A 19,389-nucleotide genomic window follows, 5' to 3' on the forward strand; every position below is an offset into this window, starting at 1 on the left:
CCTGAGCGGCTGGGGAGCATCGTCGTCGAGGTGCGCGGTTGCGGAAAAAAATTTGCCGAAGCTATACGGTTCGGGTTAGGAAGTCGAGGCGCCGGTTCGGGGAGTTTAGATAGTTGGCGCGACTTTTGGTAAGGTTAAGAAAATTCCTCTCGCGACCTACGGGGTAGCTGCCGTAAGAAGCGAAAAAATCGAAAATTTTAGAAAAAAATTCGTAACTCGAAAACGTTACCGAAATTCCCCATGCGGTTTTCGGGAGATCGAGGGGGACGCGAAGGAGCGTAATCGTGCCGCGGTAGCGTTCCGGGGAAAAGTCGAATTTGGAAACGGCGCGACCCGGAGGGTCGCTCTCGAAAAGGTGGTTTTTCGCATTTTCGCACTTTGACGCCTTCCACAGGCCGAACCGTTAGAGTTAGAGCAAAACGTACAATTGCGCGATTGTAGATCTCGACGAGATCTACGAGACGAGGGGTCGCGGGTCGCCCTACCACCCCCCGGAGGGGGGTGAGAGGTGAAAAACCGGAGTTTTTGAATAGCGCGTTCCGGCGAAGAGATACGGGCTCGAAATCGGCTTCGATACCTGCGGGCAAGTTTTCTCTTTCTTTTTCCGTTTACCTCGAGGAGGTAACTCGGACGACGGCGCCGTGGTAAATTTTCTCCCGAAGGTCTGCAAAAGTCACGTGACCGCTTCGAATTGTTTTTCGCCTACATTAAGCGCCGAAGATTGCCGAACGCGCCGTACTGTCTTTTTAATTAATTGCGAGCTTAATTTTGGTGGCACCACGCTCAGAAAGTCCCTGACAGGGCGTGTCCGAGGGCGCTCGAAATTTAGACCGTACATTCTGATGCAAAATTTAAAAACACTTTAAGGGAATTACATACCATATCAGATCGTAGATCCAAGCTATATGCGTCTTGAAAAAGACGAGTTTGTATAAAACTGGAAACGGAAAACGTAAAATAAAGCAAATACAACAGGAAAATTGTAAACTAAAATAACGTGAAGCGTCAACTGTCAAAACGGAATAATTAATAATTATGGCGCGGAATGTATCGCGTCGTTTTGCAGACTTTCTATTGGCCAGCTTGAATTATTTCAAAATTAGTTCGCATATTTTCCGGGGCTTTTCTGAGCATGGTGGCACTGTACATCAATGCCATTGATTTAAAAAAATTACTTCGTAGATGTAAAAAAAGCTTGACTTTATCACAAGAATTGCAGTTTTTGATATCTCACAAGCAACAATCAGATTATAATATACAGTAGAAGGCAGACGTGAATTAAATTGTAAAATTTGTCCCGCGTGATAATCATTTGGTCGTGCCGCACTTTTTTACAATTTTATGTAAAGCTGATTATGATATTGTTCGTCAGACAGACAAATAACGCACCCACAATAGTGCCCTTCTATGTTTTTTAAAATGGGCTAAAGAATTTTTTGAAATTTTTATTTAAGTATCATTTCGAGATCATGGTAATATTATTCAAAACTTTCCTTAATGAAGTAGTAGAGTAAACCTGACATTGACGGTAACGAGATCTACGTTTTGATAACCATCACAATTATTATTATCATATAACCCACACTTCTGATACCGAGTTACAGAGCTGGGAAGTAACTAAAATTTAAGTTACTTTCAAGTAACTAAGTTACTGTAACTTAGTTACTTTTGAAATAACACTAAAAGTAACTTGTAACTTAGTTACTTTCTAAAAGTAACTTATAACTTTTCCATGTTCAGAGGAACTTAGTTACTTAGTACTAAGTTACTTTCTGGTAACTAAGTTACCTAAAAAGAACTTAGTTACCTACCGAAAAGTTACTTTTTATTTATTATAAAATTATTCCTCAAAATACCTTGTAGATCTCACAAGCGTTTAAATAATGTCAATAAGAAAAAATAGTCCTACTTATAATTTAACATTGAGGAGATGATAAAAGGTAGCAGCGGTAAAGTGCAATTTTTTATCTCTTTGATATATTATGTAATGTAGGAGTATGAGTAAGATGTCGATGCACCCTACCATTGCCGTTGTAATTATATACAGAAAATTTCTTATCTGTACATTTTTCGAATTCGCGACTCGACAACTGCACGGTGGCGCCCGGTGACGCATCGGCAGATATTTGTTCATGTGAGCTGATGCTTATTATAAAAAAATTGCAATTCGCCATTTACCTTTTAGTTGTAAACGTGCGACTGTTGTGCTTGTGAACGAAATAATATGAAAATAAAACTTTTGGTTATTCAGTATTCAGCTGTTTCCTATTATTTGTTGAAATTCGAAGCAAGCAACTCGAAAGTATCTTTTTAAAAGAACTTTTTTAAAAGTAACTTAGTTACTAGCAACTGAAACTAAGTTACTTTTGTTTCTAAGTATCTAGTTACTCAAGTAACTTAAGTTACTTTTTGGAAAGTAACTATGGAAAGTAACTTAGTTACATTATCAAAGTAACTTTCCCAGCTCTGCCGAGTTATAAGTTCAATGCTAATTCTTTTATGTCAAGTTCACAACCGATATATCCACTATGTTACGCCACTGTACATATTAAATACCATAGATATCTAGATATCTTATATGTCGATATCGACGATATCTACTAAAAGTATTTTATGTTATTAGTGGAATTAAAATTATGTAAAATTTGCAATTTGTTTGATTTATTTTTGTCCCTATCAATTTTCTGAATAAGTTGATATTACCCAAGGAATAAAGATATTACCTATAGTAGAGAGATTGTTTATTTATTTTAATAAACAATACTAGAGGTTAGGTAGTATTTCAATTTTTATATCGGAAGGAATAGTAGGTACCTAATCACACCTTTGATAATTTTGATAATACAAAAGTAATTTTGAATTCAACATTCAGACAAACCGATTTGGAAATTACAATCTACAATTAAAATCAACCGCCATGTTTTTGGTTTTGGTGGTAAACTGCGACGCGCAGTCGACCTAGCCGCCGGGCGCCGTAGCATTATTTGTTTTTGAAACCGAAGTTGGGGCGGTGTTCTAGAAAATTTGAAAGTTAACATGGTTCTTCAATGCGTAGTTCCCGGTTGTCATAATCGAGACGATAATAGAGTCGCGGGACCGGGACTACCGGCACTTTCTTTCCACAGGTAAAACACGAATTCTTGATTTGAAGAGGTTATGGGTTATTTATGTTTAGGATTACTATTCGTTCACTGTAAATATGTTTTATGGCTTTTGTATATTGTGTTACAATGTAGTTGTATTTATGGTTAGCTTACTTCGAATTCCAATAAATTAATAGACAAAATGTTTGGCTTCTTGTAATGCAAATATTATAATGCATAGGCGTGCGTTTTAAGGGGGTTTGGGATTAATTTAATTTGATATTCTTTTAACGTTATTTTAGTAGAAACCAAAAAATGTTTTAGATTTCCGTCAAACGAAGAGAGACGGGACAAATGGATAAAAAAATTGAAGTTTGATCGCGAAATTAAAGCAACCGATAGAGTTTGTTCAAATCATTTTGAACGTAGTCTGCTCTACAAATCCGAAGACAAAACCCGCTTGCTGAGTGAAGCAATTCCTACCATATTTCCACGTGTGTCGTAAGTAGTCTAGCACCCTTCCATTATTTTTAATCTCCACCACTGAAGTCAACACGTGTTGATTTTGAAGTACCGCGCAGGCGTAATAGACACTATAATTTAACTGTCATATTCATGCTTGTTTATTGTTTGTTTTATACAAAAACTGAATTACCGCGGTATTTAAAAGTTCGCATTTATTTATCCACCAAATATGCCTTCTAGACTTAAAGTGGGCACAAGGAATCGTTCTTTGCCAAATAAGAAAGAAAGTTCCGACGAAGAGGATTCTACAGAGACTCGCCAGAGAACAAAAGGAAAAGTTGCACCAACCAAACAGAGGTCGGCGAGCCTTAACTTGCAAAATGGGAAAGGTAGGTAACTTATGGATTCTATTAATATAGAAAATTTGAAAACCTAAAGCCTGTTTCACAAAGGACCGATGATCGGCACCAACCGAGGTACTAACCATCCGTCGTATCCATTGTTTTAAGTTGTATTGTCCACATGTTTGTCATTCATAGGTCGGTTCATGAAATAGCGCTGGCATCATGCTTGTGTATCATTAGTTGCAGTTTCGATATAGTGTTGCCCGAGGCGGTGTTGTCTCTTCTCAAATACATGTTGACCACGGATATTATCCTCGTTTCGTGAAAACAATTTCAATTTGACTGATCATCGGTCCTTAGTGAAAAGGGTCTTACATGAAAATAATGTGAATGATTATGGAACAAATTTTTGTTTGTACCTGTTCATAGAGAGGTTTCTTTGATAACAAATAACCAATAACTCACAATAATATCAATCAAAACTAACCATCTTCGTCTTCATCAGCAAGCAACCGTGTTTCCTGATGATGACAGGGATACTATAAAGATCAGCATGTTTGGAGTGTGTAAGGTAATGTGGCTTCAATACCTGCGTAGCATACTGACAATAGTACATAATATGTTTTTTCTACAACTGTCAAAAAAACCTGTCATTTTCTGACGGATTTCGAAACGCGAAGTACTAGATTTTTAAACGGTTAATTAATAAGTAAGGTTGCTATTGACAACGTGCGCGAAATCGTCAACAGTGAAAAAAAGTATTTCGCGCACGTGACAAAGTTGAACTTAAACAGCAAATTTAATTAACAATCGGTTCAGTTGTAGAAAAAATGTTGTATATAACGCTAGCGCGAAGTTATTTCGCGCATTTGACTGATATTTTGACTCGGCTTCGCCTCGTCAAAATACCTTCAGTCTCAATGCGCGAAATTGAACTTCGCGCTCTTGTTATATAAATAACTATTTTCTATTTCGGTGTTACAATGAGAATTTTGTGCAACTGTTTTCGGCAAAAACAGTGTTTCAATGAGTTCCATTGTAACATTGTTTTTGGTAACTTTTCATCTCTAAGTTGGCAGTTCGCTAAGACGTCAACGTCAAATCATCAGATGTGAAATCAAATTACGTAAAATTTATGTGTTTTCCTTGATTTTTGGTACACGAAGAACTTAATACATTCCAAATCAGCAGTTTACGCATCCACCATAAATAAATTTATCTACGAATAAAAAATTACACATTCATGGAATTTAAAGTTTCCAAATGTCAGTGTTGTGTTTATCTACGCGGCCAACTTAAAATTTGTCAACGTAAATGGTGTTGCCAACTTAAGACATATTAATTCTAAAGTTTCCTGTAGTTTTTCATAATTACTTTTTAATTAAATTAAAGCCCCAAAATAGAAAAAATAGTATGAAAAACACGTGTTACAATGTTTTATTGTAATACTCCTACCTTGTGGACACTCGTGGCTCCGCTTCGCTACGCCACTCGTGCCACAAGATAGTCGTATTACAATAGGTCGCATTGTAACACTTGTCTTTCAATATACTATTTTCTATTTCGGTGTCACAATGATGATTTTGTACAACTGTTTTCGGCCGAAGACAGTTGTACAAAGACAGTGATTATAGTCGTTTTTTTTTGGTAACTCATCTCTTAAGTTGGCAGTTACTAGTTAGTACAAGTAGGTACTTCGTTGGGTACTTCCATGTTTGAACTTCAAAATGTCAGTCTTACTACGCTGTCAACCTAAAACTTAATGGCATAAAAAGTGTTCCCAACATAAAACATGTTAGTTCTAATGTTCCCTATAGCACCGAAATAGAAAAAATTGTATGAAAAACGCGTGTTACAATGCTTTATTGTAATACGACTATCTTGTGGCACGAGTGGCGACGCGAAGCCTTGTAACACTTGTCTTTCAATATACTATTGTACTTCAATTGATATAGAGCAGCATGTTTGTGATAGGTTATCATAAGCAACTAAAAATCACATACAAAAAGCGACCGTGCGACAATATGCACAATCAATACGTTGTGTAAAGTAAGACGAAGTGTCTTGGAAGTGTGTGTAATTGGATAATGGCCAGTATTTTGCAGGGGCATACCCAGCACATTTTTAGGGGTGGGGGGATAGTTTGTAGTTATACCTGCACCATTTTGTAGGTATGTAAGTATGGATAATAGGATAGTCAATAAGTGATGTCATAAAAGTCAAAATTTTTCTGGACATTATCTTACCTATATAAAATTTTGGAGGGGGTTGCAACCCCCAAACCCACCTCTCATGAATGCGCCCTTGGTAGTTTGAACATCTGATGTAATCATTTTCATTGTTTTGTGGCTTTGAATATTTTTGTTTGTTTCTTCAATCCGGGCTTTGATCCATCACAGACTACTTGATTAAAATATAAAACCGTTGATATAACTTATATCTTATTTTCAATGTTAGGCTATGATAGCTCGTTGAAAAGAGGACTTTATATCTTTACTGTTTTCGACATCCCAATAGTCAGCCTCGAATTTTGGACACCCAGTACAGATTTGTCATAATTTTCGGAACTTCTGTTATTTTTTTTAGATTGTATTACACTTATGGAAATTTTACTTGTACTGTGTGTCCCATGTTGGTTGAAACTGCAGTCTCAGCTACTTACTATAGAGACTTGTGGTTTGTGGCTTTTGTTGTGCCACTTTTCTGTGAAACTTTTAATACCACAAACAGAATTAATCTAGCTACATTTGTTTCTGAGATACAGGGTGAAAACGAAGAGTGACTTTTTGGATGATATCACATCTTACTAGCCATATAAAGGCTGATTCTCACTATACATAACGTTTCCATACCATATCCTTTCCATAACCATTCCGTAAATTATTACACCTATGAAATTGACCTTTAAGTGATATGTGCGTAAGACATTCATCCGCGCACTAATACACATTCTCCTTTCCGTTCACATATGGAAGGCGAATGTGTATTAGCGCGCGACTGAATGGCTTACGCACATATCACTCAAAGGTGAATTTCCTAGGTATAATAATTTACGGAATGGTTATGGAAAGGATATGGTATGGAAACGTTATGTTAAGTGAGAATCAACCTTAAGATAGAAAAAAGGTAAAAACTGTTTATTTTAGATATTTTTACGTAGAATCCAGTGGCATAGTAAACAAAATGTTTGCCCACCGTTTCTGAGATTTGACCCAAAGTTGATATTTTTGTAATGTAACGCCCTGTATATCTTAACGTAAACTTTTTGCATTATTTTTCTAATTACATTGAGTCTCTATCTTTAAAAACAACTGAGATATACCATTGAATAAAAACACTATAAGAAGCCTAACCCCGTGGAAATAAAGCGCGACAGAGTTTGAACTGAGAATATAATGGGAACACTGTCAATAGAGTCGATTCTTGAACTGAGAAGAATGAGAATTTGCTTTCCTCCTATTTACCGCAAAGAGAGTTCGGTGGTCACAACCAATGCGGGTGCAAGGGGATTTGTGAGATTTGTCGCGCTTTCTTCCATAAGCGTTAGGCTTCTTATAGTGTTTTTATTCAATGGATATACTTACTGCAGTCTCAACCAAAATAGGACACACTGTACATCTACTTTTCTACGTGTTACACATGTAGGATAAGAAAAAATTTCCAATAACAGATCAAATCCTTGAGCAATAAAATAAGAACATTAGAAAGAATGTAAAATTTCAAACAGTTCAGTTAAACTAGAACAGCATAAACAAAAACAATGTCAATTAAAACATGTCCAAGATATCGTTCATATAAGAATATGTAAATGTATTTGTCATTTGTCGCAAATACTTCAATAATCTACACATGTAGAATATTAGAGATGACACGCACAGTCATGTCATGGATGATCTTGAATAGGAATATCACGCTATTTGTACCGGGTGTAGTATTAGTCGGCTGTGTGGCGAGATCACTTGTCACTTGTCAAACTTTGTAAAATCAGACACACACACACACACAAATATTGAATACCTACATACAAACAGACATTTATTACTTACAGACATACATTGTGTTCTTAAGTTTTAGTTGAAGTGTTCAGTTTACTTTGTTACATAAATAAATGTTAATTCGGTCTACCTCATATTCCCACACCGGGTATCTACATGAAATCCTCAACGTAGCAAATTTTTGTAGAAGTTAATTTTTGGTACACATATCTCATACAATTTTATTGCGTCTTATCAAGGCATTAGAAACAGTAAACTGTCTTTTTTGCGTTTATAAGTATTTGCCAAAAAATTTAAGCCTTGTTGAAATAACATTACACTACATTTTGGTACACACTACAAGTGTGGTAGGCCCCGGTTGCAACACTCGATGTGGTAGAAGGTAGACAATTCATTCATATAAGGTTTTTATACGTATTTTGAAAATTGGTGATTTACAGCATTTTTGTAAATGACCACTACTTTCATATTTCTGCATATTGTAGTAAAAATCAGTTGATGAATTAATTGTCAATTCGTCTTGTACTTAATTGTAACCAAATTCCTATTCAAATTGTATTAATCTAAACACGGAAATTAATAAACCGATACAACGAAATATCGAAGGATCCTCAGTATTACAATCAGTTTTAACGACAATTTATTTTAATCTTATAAAATACATTTTATAGTTAACAAAAATGCATCAAATTCATGTCTTGGGCTTTGAGATAATGCTCTTGGTTTTTTTCCCAACGATCTTGGTGCATAAATAACGATTTTGACATGTTTTGATCAAAATCCATGTGGTCCATAAAAATAGATCAAATTCATGTTTAGATCATTGAGATAATGCTCTTGATCTTTTTCCCAACGATCTTGGTGCATAAATAACGATTTTGACATGTTTTGATCAAAATCCACGTTTTCGCCAAAAATTCATCAAATTCATGTCTTGGGCATTGAGATAATGCGCCTAGTCTTTTTCCCAATGATCTTGGTGCATAAATAACGATTTTGACATGTTTTGATCAAAATCCACGTGGTCGCCAAAAATGCATCAAATTCATGTCTTGGGCATTGAGATAATGCGCTTAGTCTTTTTCCCAACGCTCTTGGTGCATAAATAACGATTTTGACATGTTTTGATCAAAATCCACGTGGTCGCCAAAAATGCATCAAATTTATGTCTTGGGCATTGAGATAATGCGCGTAGTCTTTTTCCCAACGCTCTTGGTGCATAAATAACGATTTTGACATGTTTTGATCAAAATCCACGTGGTCGCCAAAAATGCATCAAATTCATGTCTTGGGCATTGAGATAATGCGCCTAGTCTTTTTCCCAACGATCTTGGTGCATAAATAACGATTTTGACATGTTTTGATCAAAATCCACGTGGTCGCCAAAAATGCATCAAATTCATGTCTTGGGCATTGAGATAATGCGCGTAGTCTTTTTCCCAACGATCTTGGCGCATAATTAACGATTTTGACATATTTTGATCAAAATCCATGTGGCCTCAGAAAAATAATTTAACATTTTTGAATCACACACATGCGGTTATCAAACGTGCACGTTATCAACTCTTTCAGCAGCAAGATAATGCGTTTGAAAGCTTTTACAACTCTAAATTCATGTTTAAAGAATAATTTTGGGTACATTTTGCTCTAAAACTTTTGACCGAGACCACAGAGAAGAGTTATATTGAATTGTTACACATCTAAGAGTCATAGGGAATAATCTAGCGAAAGTCCGAACTCGATACATGACCTAGGGAATGAAATATGTTAATTTTTTTATTATATTGAGTTCGCAGTTTTTCCTGTTCCCGATTCACTCGAAGTCGTATAACTTTTGTTCCTGTTGAACCAGCTTCCTGAAAATCAATAGCGTCCGTTCTTAATGTCCAACGTACCCGGATACCAAATTTCAACACAATCGGCCACTTTTAAAAAGAGTTAGAGCGCACACGGACGGACGGACGGACGGACGGACGACAATACAAAACTATAAAGGATCTGAGGATCCTTAATAATCAATACGGCGATTTTGAAAAACCCGCCCTTGTAATGAAACGTGGTTGGTTATTACTGGCAATGGCGCGTGCGTGCAATTTGTTTGGTTAAAAAACTTAAGAAATGGTATTTGGTCTCCTGTTTATTTTTTTCAATCAATATAATGCCATACTGTATCTAGAAGGCCACTGCCAATAATAATTCCTATCATTCTTCTTAATGTTTAGTAATAACGTTTCTATTAAAGGCGAGAAAACTAAAAAAATAAAGGAAGACCCATCCACTAGTTCCGATGAAGAATTTTCAGTGGAAAAGGTTCTTAATAAAAGGATTCGCAATGGAAAAACGGAATACTTACTCAAATGGAAAGGATATTCGCAGTGAGTATAATACATTTATTAGTTAACTGTGTTCTATGTTTGAATTGTATTTTAGTGAGGATAACACGTGGGAACCAGAAGAAAATTTGGATTGTCCCGATTTGATTGCAGCATTTGAGAACGCACGGAAACCACCACCTCTGGTGCAACAGGCGACACCTTCAACAGATGCAGACAAGGGAAGTAAACAGAAAAACATAACAGAAGACAACAGGTCACGCGGTTTCGATCGTGGATTATTACCAGATTCCATTATTGGTGCAACAGATGCTAGCGGCGAATTGATGTTTTTGATGAAGTGGAAGGGTTGTGAAGAAGCTGACCTTGTACCAGCTCGTCAAGTAAATATAAGATGTCCGGAGATCGTTATAAACTATTATGAAAACAAAATTCCTTGGTACACCAGCAAACCATCGACACCTCCAGTAGTTGCAGAGATAGAAATTTTAGATTAATTTTAAACAAGATTCTTTGTATGTAAAATATATTTACGAGTTTTCATTTTCTTTAAATTTACATTTCGTACATGTATAAAAAACTGTTTGTCCTTCATCAGCAGACCGTAGTTGAACTGTTGCGTAAGACATTTTATCATTTCCACATTTTGGGCATTTACGTTCAACTACTGGCCCCTCCTCTTCAGTCTCCTTTCTGTTTTCTTCTTTTAAGTTTTTTGTACAGGCATCAATGGAGTTAAAATGAATTGTGTACTTTATTTCGTCACTGCCAATTTCTATTTATGAAAAAGTTATGGAAGATGTACTTATTGAAGTGGAACATACCTTTATGGCTATAACGTCGCGTACATCTGTAGCAAATTATGTCGCCTACTTCTCCAAGGAGCGGTAAAATTGAACCGCAGTCGGAGCAAAAGTTTGGAGACGACACGAAGGTGTATTCGCTCTTTTTGTTTTCCATTTCAAAAACGTGAAATATAACCTAATTTATTCTTGGAAGTGGCTGTGCGACGTTGATGTAAAGGTCGCATTACACCTGAACGAGTTTAGGACTGCTAATTGTAACTAAAATATGGTCAAGGACATCGCCTGGGTATGTGAGTTTCAGGGTAAACGAGTCTCTCCGAAGTTGTCCGATTAGACACGATTTGAGACTGTCAACCTATAAATTAACAAACGTCAATTAATTAATCGCCTAGATATGACGAAAAAGCAAATCTATTCTTATTTGTGGACGTATAGAAGATAAGAGTATTTAAAGCTTTCCGTACTGCACGGTTACCATAAAAGCGAGTAGCGACTCTTTACGCGATCCGGGTGGTGTTCATACGACTTTAGTTTACCCTGAGATTCACATCACGACTACAGTGCCCTCTATCCGTGACCACCCATTTTGTATTGAAAGCATAGGGCTAATAGCAATCCATGTACTATATGGTCTAAGGGATTATCTCTTTTACAGTGTACAGGCTCAATAATTATCCACAAATGAACGATTGCCCGTATTCATATAGAGAACGAATTCGTTCAACGCATAGACATATAAAAAAATACATAGGAGTTTTAAATATGTCTATGGTTCGAAGGCATTTACTTTTATGGGGCGTGTATAGGAACAAATATGTTTGCTTGTTAGGTATGCCTATTTTCTAGTGTGTATACACTGTAAGCTGTATATTTAGCCATTGCGAATACGAATACTGTGGCAAGCCGTACACACTACAAAATAGGTAGACCTATTACCATTGAATTTAAGTTATAAATTCAATGCTATTGCCTAAAAAGCAAATATATTCATTCGCTTGTGATAGGTTGTACGTATATACGGAACGAATTCGCTATATGAATACGCGCCTTCAGAAAGTAAAATTCTGGCCAAAACAATTTCGTTGGAGTTCAGAATCCATAAGGTGATCCAAAATCTAAGGCCACATTGAGACAAGAACAGTTACAAATGGATGAATTATTGCAACGGAAGTGCACATTACACTATCGAAAGCATAACAGTTTTGAAAATGTTACACAAACATTTGGGATTAACGCCATTAACATAAATGTCTACAAGATCAAGGCTCCTCACAACAGAAACTTGTCAGGCCAGAAATTTGTATTCTGAATTATATCACTGTGGTTAGATATTTAAAAAAATGTCATTGAAATCTGGGTGTACCACTTATTGGGATACTGAAACAAACCAGCAATCGATGGAGTGGGCGCATAAAGGATTCCTACCACAAAAAAGGTCTTCATAGTACAGTACTCTGTTGATTTGCGTTTCCTTGTTATTTGGAAGGACACTCGACTAGAATATTTGAGGTATCCTACTCTGTACTTATACAGGGTGGTGTTTTTAAGTGGACCATTATAAGTATCTCAGGAACGGTTTGGAATTTTGATTCGGGACTCATTACCTTTTTTGAATAATCGATCGACGATCAAGAGCAATTATTTAAAAATATTTTCAAGATGGTCGCTTTTCCTGTTGTATCAGAACGATGTCCGAACATTCTTATTTCAAATGGCACAATCTTTTCTGATGGTATTTTTGAATTCCTGCAAGTACAATTTTTTGTCCGTTTTTTTATGCTCTTTCCATTGATGCATAGTAAAGATATGGTTTCTATTTCAAAATTTCGAGTTTGACCAAAAACCGATTGTCAACTTTGACCGATAATTTGTATTATTTTCAAATCACATTTGAAAATAGCACTTGATAGCGTGGACTTTTAGCTGTCCATTCGTGAAAAAAAAATTTTCCCAAGTTGTCAGATAACAGTGATATGACTCATTTAATGAACCTTTGAAACTGTGAAAAAATGTCAAATAACTTTGTTAGACATGAGGAATTCGTAAAGTGCCATTTGAAATAAGAAAGTTCCGGTACCGTTCTGATACAATCGGAAAAGCGGCCATCTTGAAAATATTTTTAAATGATTCCTTTTGATCGATTATTCAAAAAAGGTAATGGGGTCCCGATTCAAGATTCCAAACCGTTCCTGAAATACTTTTAATGGCCCACTTAAAACACCACTCTGTATACTGACGGTAAGAAATTACATACACTTTACAACAGCAGAGACTACTGGTCCATTACATTAATTTTCTCTTGCCCATCTCTCTCTGAAGAACTTCACTTAGGCACTAACTCTCTCTTAAGGCCGTTGGTAAGCCTTTCAATGGCCTGCTATGCAGTACCGTCCCGTCGAGGTCATGAAAGGACAGTGGTTGACCGGGCCGGGAAACACATACGAAAAAATAATAAACGAGGCACTTTATAGTCTGTTTATTCAGTCTGACTGAGGTAAAATGTTTTTTGGAGTCACCGACAAATCTACCATTGTTCTCACTGCACAACGCAAGTGCAAGGCTGCAAGCCATCCTATCTTTAGCTTTACCCACTCTACCTGCTTTCTAAACGCTAATTAATGCTAACTCAACCTCAGTTTTCTTTCTACGGGCCCGGGTCGGTGGCCGTGACGGCGTATTTTCAATTTTTTGGGCCGGGTATTATTATGATTGCATGACCAGGCCGGGACGTTCTACGGAACGGCACTGCTGCTATGTCAACGTGTGCAATGACAGGAAAATAACAACAATTATATTACAAATCCATTTATTAAAATACTTGCTACAATAACCAAAGCTATTGTGAACATTCTTCAATTTCTGCAGAACACCTAAATCAACTCACAAATAATGAACTTCTCTCAGATGTGTAGTTCTTGGAAAATTCGTTTCAAAAATGATGCCATGTTATATGAAAATAAAGTTTATTTTGAAATTAAAAATCATATTAAATAAATGCTTCTTGTCAAATGAATATTTACTGACTAATGATTCTTACTGATCTCTTAATTTGCGTTGGGAAAACTATACCATTTTGAATTATATAAACCCTCGTTTTTTTAATTTGCTTGGCCTAATAACTTCTTTAATTTTTAAATAAACAGTCCATTGGTAACTGATTACGTAAGTAGACCATAACAAACCCACTGTTTTGAAATCCCTCAATAAATGACAGAGATGGATCAAGAAAGTGGTATTCAAGTCATATGCGACATTACCCTATTGCTGTGCAATACACATTATCACTAGTTACGGTGGGAAGAAAATACATTTTATCATCTTCTTAACGTTTGAATCACTTTCCAGTAATTCTTAAATTATTGACGCTGAGTAAACCTAGTATAATCATGCACAATGAGATTGGATGTCACGCCAACTAAACACTTTTCAGCAAACAGGACTTTAAAAACTTTTTTATTTTAATTTTTCTCCCACTTGATTGTTTTATTTTATTTAAATTGATTTAATGACTATGAAAAAAATAATAAATCTATCGATTGGCTATGGCAAATAAATTTTTTACTTCCCCCTCTGTAGCTGCACCCTTGCAACCAACCATCTAGATGCAATTGTGATTATAAGCGGTTAAATGCATCTCTAAGGAAACACAAAAGTTAATAAGTAGTTGGAGTTTTGAACAATGCTCTAACCCACACCATTTTCGTAACGATTCTCCAAAAATAAATACTGTTGAAATTCTTTCCAATTAAGAACATACAGCAACATCTGAGAGTCTAAAGCATTGTAATTCAACATTGGATGGTATTCATACTCACATATTCCCTGGTTAAAAGTAGGATGGTGCTTCATCAGCGCGTATTTGACAGGATCGCCGAAACAAAAACAAAGTATTAGCAATTTACTTGTAACATGTTATAAATTAAAAAGTGGAAAAATATGTCAGGTATATTTCTTTGCAACAAACAACTCCTCATAAATGGTAATCAGTGCAACTGATTGAACAGGAAATGTGATTGATGAAATTTACTGTATAACTTTAATAAAGGATTCACACCATCTTTTGGAAGTACCCAGATAATCCAAAGCAGTGCTTGCTTTTACCAAAACCAGGCTAAAAACAAACGTAATTAATTTGTTTGTTATTCATATCAACTTTGCTTCCTTAAATTTTTGTATAAGGATCGCAGTACAAGCTCTTGGAAAAGTCAATACAGTAGATTTGCGAAGGTATCAAAATTGGCAAAAGGTTTAATTTTCACATTTCTGTCTAAAAAAGTAGGTATTGTAAAAGGAATTTTAAAATCAAAGCTGGTGTGAAGGTGATCATTTATTAAAAGTTATAAAGCAAAGTTTAGGTAAATGAAAAAAACTAAAAAGAATGAAATTCTACCTAACCCAGGTTAGCTTTGTTAAGAATCTGTCACTACCTAAAAAAATTTCTAAAACACCTCATGAGAAACCTTGCTAGACTAATTTAAGTGTACTCTGTCTTAAAAATTTAATAATTATATTTCCTGAAGATAAAGAAACCTGAGCTAAATGGTAGACATAACCTAAAACAATACTGAAGTCTATACATACCTATTTTAAACCTGTTTTCATTGGTTGATCCTGCAATTCTTTGAAATGACTACACTCAGAAAAACACCTCTTACATTAAATATAAAACTGGCTCTATTTTATTCAACTGCTCTATACATAAAAAACACTCACTGATTAAAAAATGTGCACTGAACACGTAATGAAAAAAGAATCAGTAAAAATGCATTTAATCCTAAATAATAATTACCTACCTAGAATTAAAACTGCGATAAAATCTGGCTAAATTTCAATAACTAAAAAAAATTCTGCCTGCAGTCACCTGTCCAATAATACACCAAAAACACTATTCCTGACTTAACAATTTTATTGCAATACACAATATGTAGTAGCTAAGACTAACACATAAACCTAGATCTATTCAGAGAATCATTTATGTGAAAAATGAAAGGACATATATTAACTACAATACACACTGCACCCTTAAATAGGCTTTCCTCCTAATGACTTGACCTACACCTATTGTGTATGCACGTCAAACCACAGGGCTAACCGTGTTACGAATAATTAAATTATTTGGAACAATAATGTTTATGGACTGCGATATGAATATAGTACATCTGATCCTAAAAGGGCCACAGGTTTCCTGTTGAACTTACATTTAAAATCGTCTGTTGCCGGGACCCATTCCGTTTTGGTTTCCATAACCACCACCGCCTCCATAATTACCGCCAGGATTGCCACCGCCTCCTTGAAATAAAACAGACCACTTAAACCAGAGACTTGTTATAACTAGACTGCGCTTAAAGTATCTAAGGTGTTGTCGACACAGTATGCAACACACAATGCACTGCGGGGCAAAAATCGCTAAGATGATGTGCAATATAATGAAATAAGCTGTTATTTTAGATGTTCCGTCCATTAATAATTCTTGTGATTAGCTCGAATTAGTGAACAGATAAATTTCTGTTGAGAATAAACCAATAAACTTAGGTTAACTCGTGCCTATCAACATGTACTCTGTCGATAAATTTTTAAATAATATGCTGATTTTCAACAGATAAAAGTTTAAAGGGCCAATGGATCAGAGCCATTCGAAGAGAAAAATGTACTCCCACCATAGTGCATTTGCGGGGAATGAAGCCGATTTTAGAAAGGTACCGACAAAGGTGTTAAACAATAATGCAATACCGAACGTTTTCGACTTTCCCATTCAGTTAAAATAACGTAGAACTATTATTCGACATCCTTTACCAGCAAGACAACAGCAGTACCTATTTGCCTATTAGGTGTTTTCTTACAAGAAAAATAGCTAAGTCTATGTTCCATATGTGCAAGCGCAGATGCGATATTCGGATCGGAGAGTCAGTCAAAGCTTTTAACTAGAAAAAATCGTGAAGGATTGTTGCACGTATCAAGCGATGCATTAAAAATTTGCCAAATTGCTGAAAATGTGTTCAGGTTTTTCATTCAATCCACACCACACCGCGTTGTAAACAAAATGGTTATCAGCAGTCTAAGAAAAACAAATAACAGTTACAGCCCATTTGGGTTTTTGGGTAGGAATATATTGAATCAAAATCCGCTAAATAATCATATCTTACTACCTACAAGTTTAGTTTTAAGAGTATATTTTCCCATACGTGTTCACGACCAAAATACACATATAAATCAAATTAGGACTAGAGTAAGGCAGTTATATACCAATTTAGTTCAAATAAAATACTAATAAATTCCATTAAAACAGTTAACAGCTATATGTTATCTTTTTTTGCTACTAAAATTTAGAATAAACATGGCTAAAGCAAGCTACAGAACGTACGTCTGCCCCGCGATGAACAGTTGGTTGCCTATCCTATCTTGACAACAGGCGTTTATAGTAAAATCTACGTTACGCGCGGTCTAGTTATAACAAGTCTCTGACTTAAACATGTTGCTGCTGCTTGAAATTGATAATCAACTATGCCAGAAGAAATACTTTGCATGTTTTATACATAGGGATGGGTTTAGGCAGTCCTATGTTCTAATTTAATTTTAAGATACATTATAATTGGAATTTTAATATAAATCAATATGCCTTTATAAAACATAGGATTGAGAACAAAATTTAACATTTTAAAACACAGGATTAGGCAAAAGTATTGGAAACTAAAGATGCTTTGTTCATTTAATGACATCTGTTTGGATCTCAGACATTTTGATTGGCAACATGAATTTTTTTATTGACAATGTATATTTTTCTAGAACTTTTTTTTGTTCGCACATTTTTGAATTAGGTAAATATTTAAAAAATAAAGAAGTGTCCATACTTTTCCATAACCCTGTACTTATACATCAAAATTAATGAAGTTTTTCATTGATACACGTCATTACATTACATTTGGCAACTTACCATAGGGGGCTGGACGATTTGTTTGATAGTTACTTCTCATCGCACCGCCTCCAAAGTTTTGCTGATATCCTCCACCAAAGCTATCATTGGTCGGTCCCCAATTACCACCGCCGCCCCCACCTCCGTAACCTGCTGGGCCACCTTGGTTATTTCCCCAGTTTCCACCTCCCTGGTTGTCCCAAGGATTTCCACCTCCAGACCAACCGCCTGTGTTATAACCTTGATTTGGCGGCATATTATTCCAATCACCACCTCCACCACTTCCTCTGTTCGGTCCACCCCATGTAGTACCTTGGGGACCGTTATTAAAATTACCACGATTTCCTCCACCTGAGCCACCTCCTCTGGGACCACCCCGTGGACCGGCACTACCAATAGGACCACCTGCATTTGGCCCTCCCCCGCCTTGCGCACGTTCCATTTCAGCTTTGCTTAAAGCCTTTTTTACATCAATGTGTTTTCCATTTAGTTGGTGGCTTCTCTGTACTGTGAAAAATAAACTTTTGTATTACACACAAAAGGCAGACGTAAAATAGAGCACCATATTCTTAAAGCTAACATAAAGTATACTCACGACAAATTTTGTCAACAGGATCATAATCATCAAACTCTATAAAACCAAAGCCCCTCTTCTTCCCAGATTCTTTATCGGTGACAATAGTACATGATAATATTGTGCCAAAATTTTTAAAATGTTCTCTTAAGTCGTCTTCTTCAACATCTTCCTTTAATCCTCCGACAAATAACTTCTTCACTGTTGCACCGGCTTCGGGACGGCCAATATCTTGTCTGGGAACAGCTCGTTTAGGTTCGACTACTCTTCCGTCAACTCTATGCGGTCTAGCATTTTGAGCATCATCTACCATTTGCGCTCGTGAATATGTAATAAAACCAAACCCGCGTGACCTCTTTGTTTTTGGATCCTTCATAACGACAACATCCACGATCTCACCCCAGTGTTCGAAATGTTTCTTTAAAGAATCATCCGTTGTCCGATAATCTAATCCTCCAATGAACAGCTTGCGGACGTGTTCCGGTTCGTTTCTTGCATCCTATTTTAAAGAAATTGTTAGAACTACTGGAGTTTAAATGCTCTGATATATAAATATTTTCCATTCCATTTAAATACATAGGTACAGTACTCAAAATTGAAATACGCAAAATTAGGTGTGAAACTTACATCGTCTTTCTTCATTTTCTGTATGTAGTGTGAACACGAATACACAAATTAGAGCAAATTTTAGGTAAGTAAATAAAGCAATTTTCCAACAAACGTAACTTTTTTGTATAAATTCAATATGGAGAAAGCGTAGCGTCGTTCTGGGATGACAAAACTGCTGACGACTCGCTAATGCGCAAACCTGACAACAACGGAGCCCTCTATATGAAAGCGAGGGAAATTTAAAGTTATAATATACAAATTCTATTGAAT

General features: G+C 35.9%; 2 protein-coding genes across 4 annotated transcripts; one reads left to right on the top strand and one right to left on the bottom strand.

Moving 5' to 3' along the window:
* Positions 1-2,868: 2,868 nt before the first annotated feature.
* LOC116177009 (chromobox protein homolog 1-like) lies at positions 2,869-10,774 on the top strand. Of its 2 annotated transcripts, none has more exons than XM_031495862.1 (5): positions 2,869-3,125; positions 3,408-3,584; positions 3,789-3,937; positions 10,130-10,262; positions 10,318-10,774. In XM_031495862.1, exons 1-5 carry the CDS (start codon positions 3,037-3,039, stop codon positions 10,715-10,717), a joined length of 948 nt encoding a protein of 315 aa, XP_031351722.1. In that variant the 5' UTR covers positions 2,869-3,036; the 3' UTR covers positions 10,718-10,774. The 2 variants fall into 2 exon arrangements, with proteins under 2 accessions (XP_031351722.1, XP_031351723.1); XM_031495863.1 differs by lacking the exon at positions 2,869-3,125 and adding an exon at positions 3,302-3,326 and having other exon boundaries at positions 3,386-3,584.
* Positions 10,775-14,137: 3,363 nt separating this feature from the next.
* LOC116175904 (heterogeneous nuclear ribonucleoprotein A1, A2/B1 homolog) lies at positions 14,138-19,304 on the bottom strand. 2 transcript variants are annotated; one of them, XM_031494273.1, is made up of 5 exons: positions 19,138-19,304; positions 18,532-19,009; positions 17,958-18,443; positions 16,225-16,315; positions 14,138-15,137 (listed from the first exon to the last, which is right to left on the bottom strand). In XM_031494273.1, the coding sequence occupies exons 1-4, from the start codon at positions 19,150-19,152 to the stop codon at positions 16,227-16,229; spliced, it is 1,068 nt and encodes a 355-aa protein (XP_031350133.1). In that variant the 5' UTR covers positions 19,153-19,304; the 3' UTR covers positions 14,138-15,137; positions 16,225-16,226. The 2 variants fall into 2 exon arrangements, with proteins under 2 accessions (XP_031350133.1, XP_031350132.1); XM_031494272.1 differs by having other exon boundaries at positions 14,911-16,315.
* Positions 19,305-19,389: the final 85 nt, after the last annotated feature.

The sequence above is a fragment of the Photinus pyralis genome, unplaced genomic scaffold, assembly GCF_008802855.1.
Source record: "Photinus pyralis isolate 1611_PpyrPB1 unplaced genomic scaffold, Ppyr1.3 Ppyr1.4_LG7, whole genome shotgun sequence".
NCBI classification, from domain to species: domain Eukaryota; kingdom Metazoa; phylum Arthropoda; class Insecta; order Coleoptera; family Lampyridae; genus Photinus; species Photinus pyralis.

Bases quoted from the DNA above. Each gene is read 5' to 3' on its own strand.
- LOC116177009 (XM_031495862.1), top strand. From the start codon at position 3,037: ATGGTTCTTCAATGCGTAGTTCCCGGTTGTCATAATCGAGACGATAAT. The intron at 3,126-3,407 runs GTAAAACACGAA...AAAATGTTTTAG, and splicing joins CCGGCACTTTCTTTCCACAG to ATTTCCGTCAAACGAAGAGA. The intron at 3,938-10,129 runs GTAGGTAACTTA...TTTCTATTAAAG, and splicing joins TAACTTGCAAAATGGGAAAG to GCGAGAAAACTAAAAAAATA.
- LOC116175904 (XM_031494273.1), bottom strand. The intron at 18,444-18,531 runs GTGAGTATACTT...TATTTTTCACAG, and splicing joins TCCTGTTGACAAAATTTGTC to TACAGAGAAGCCACCAACTA. The intron at 16,316-17,957 runs GTAAGTTGCCAA...TTTTATTTCAAG, and splicing joins AAATCGTCCAGCCCCCTATG to GAGGCGGTGGCAATCCTGGC.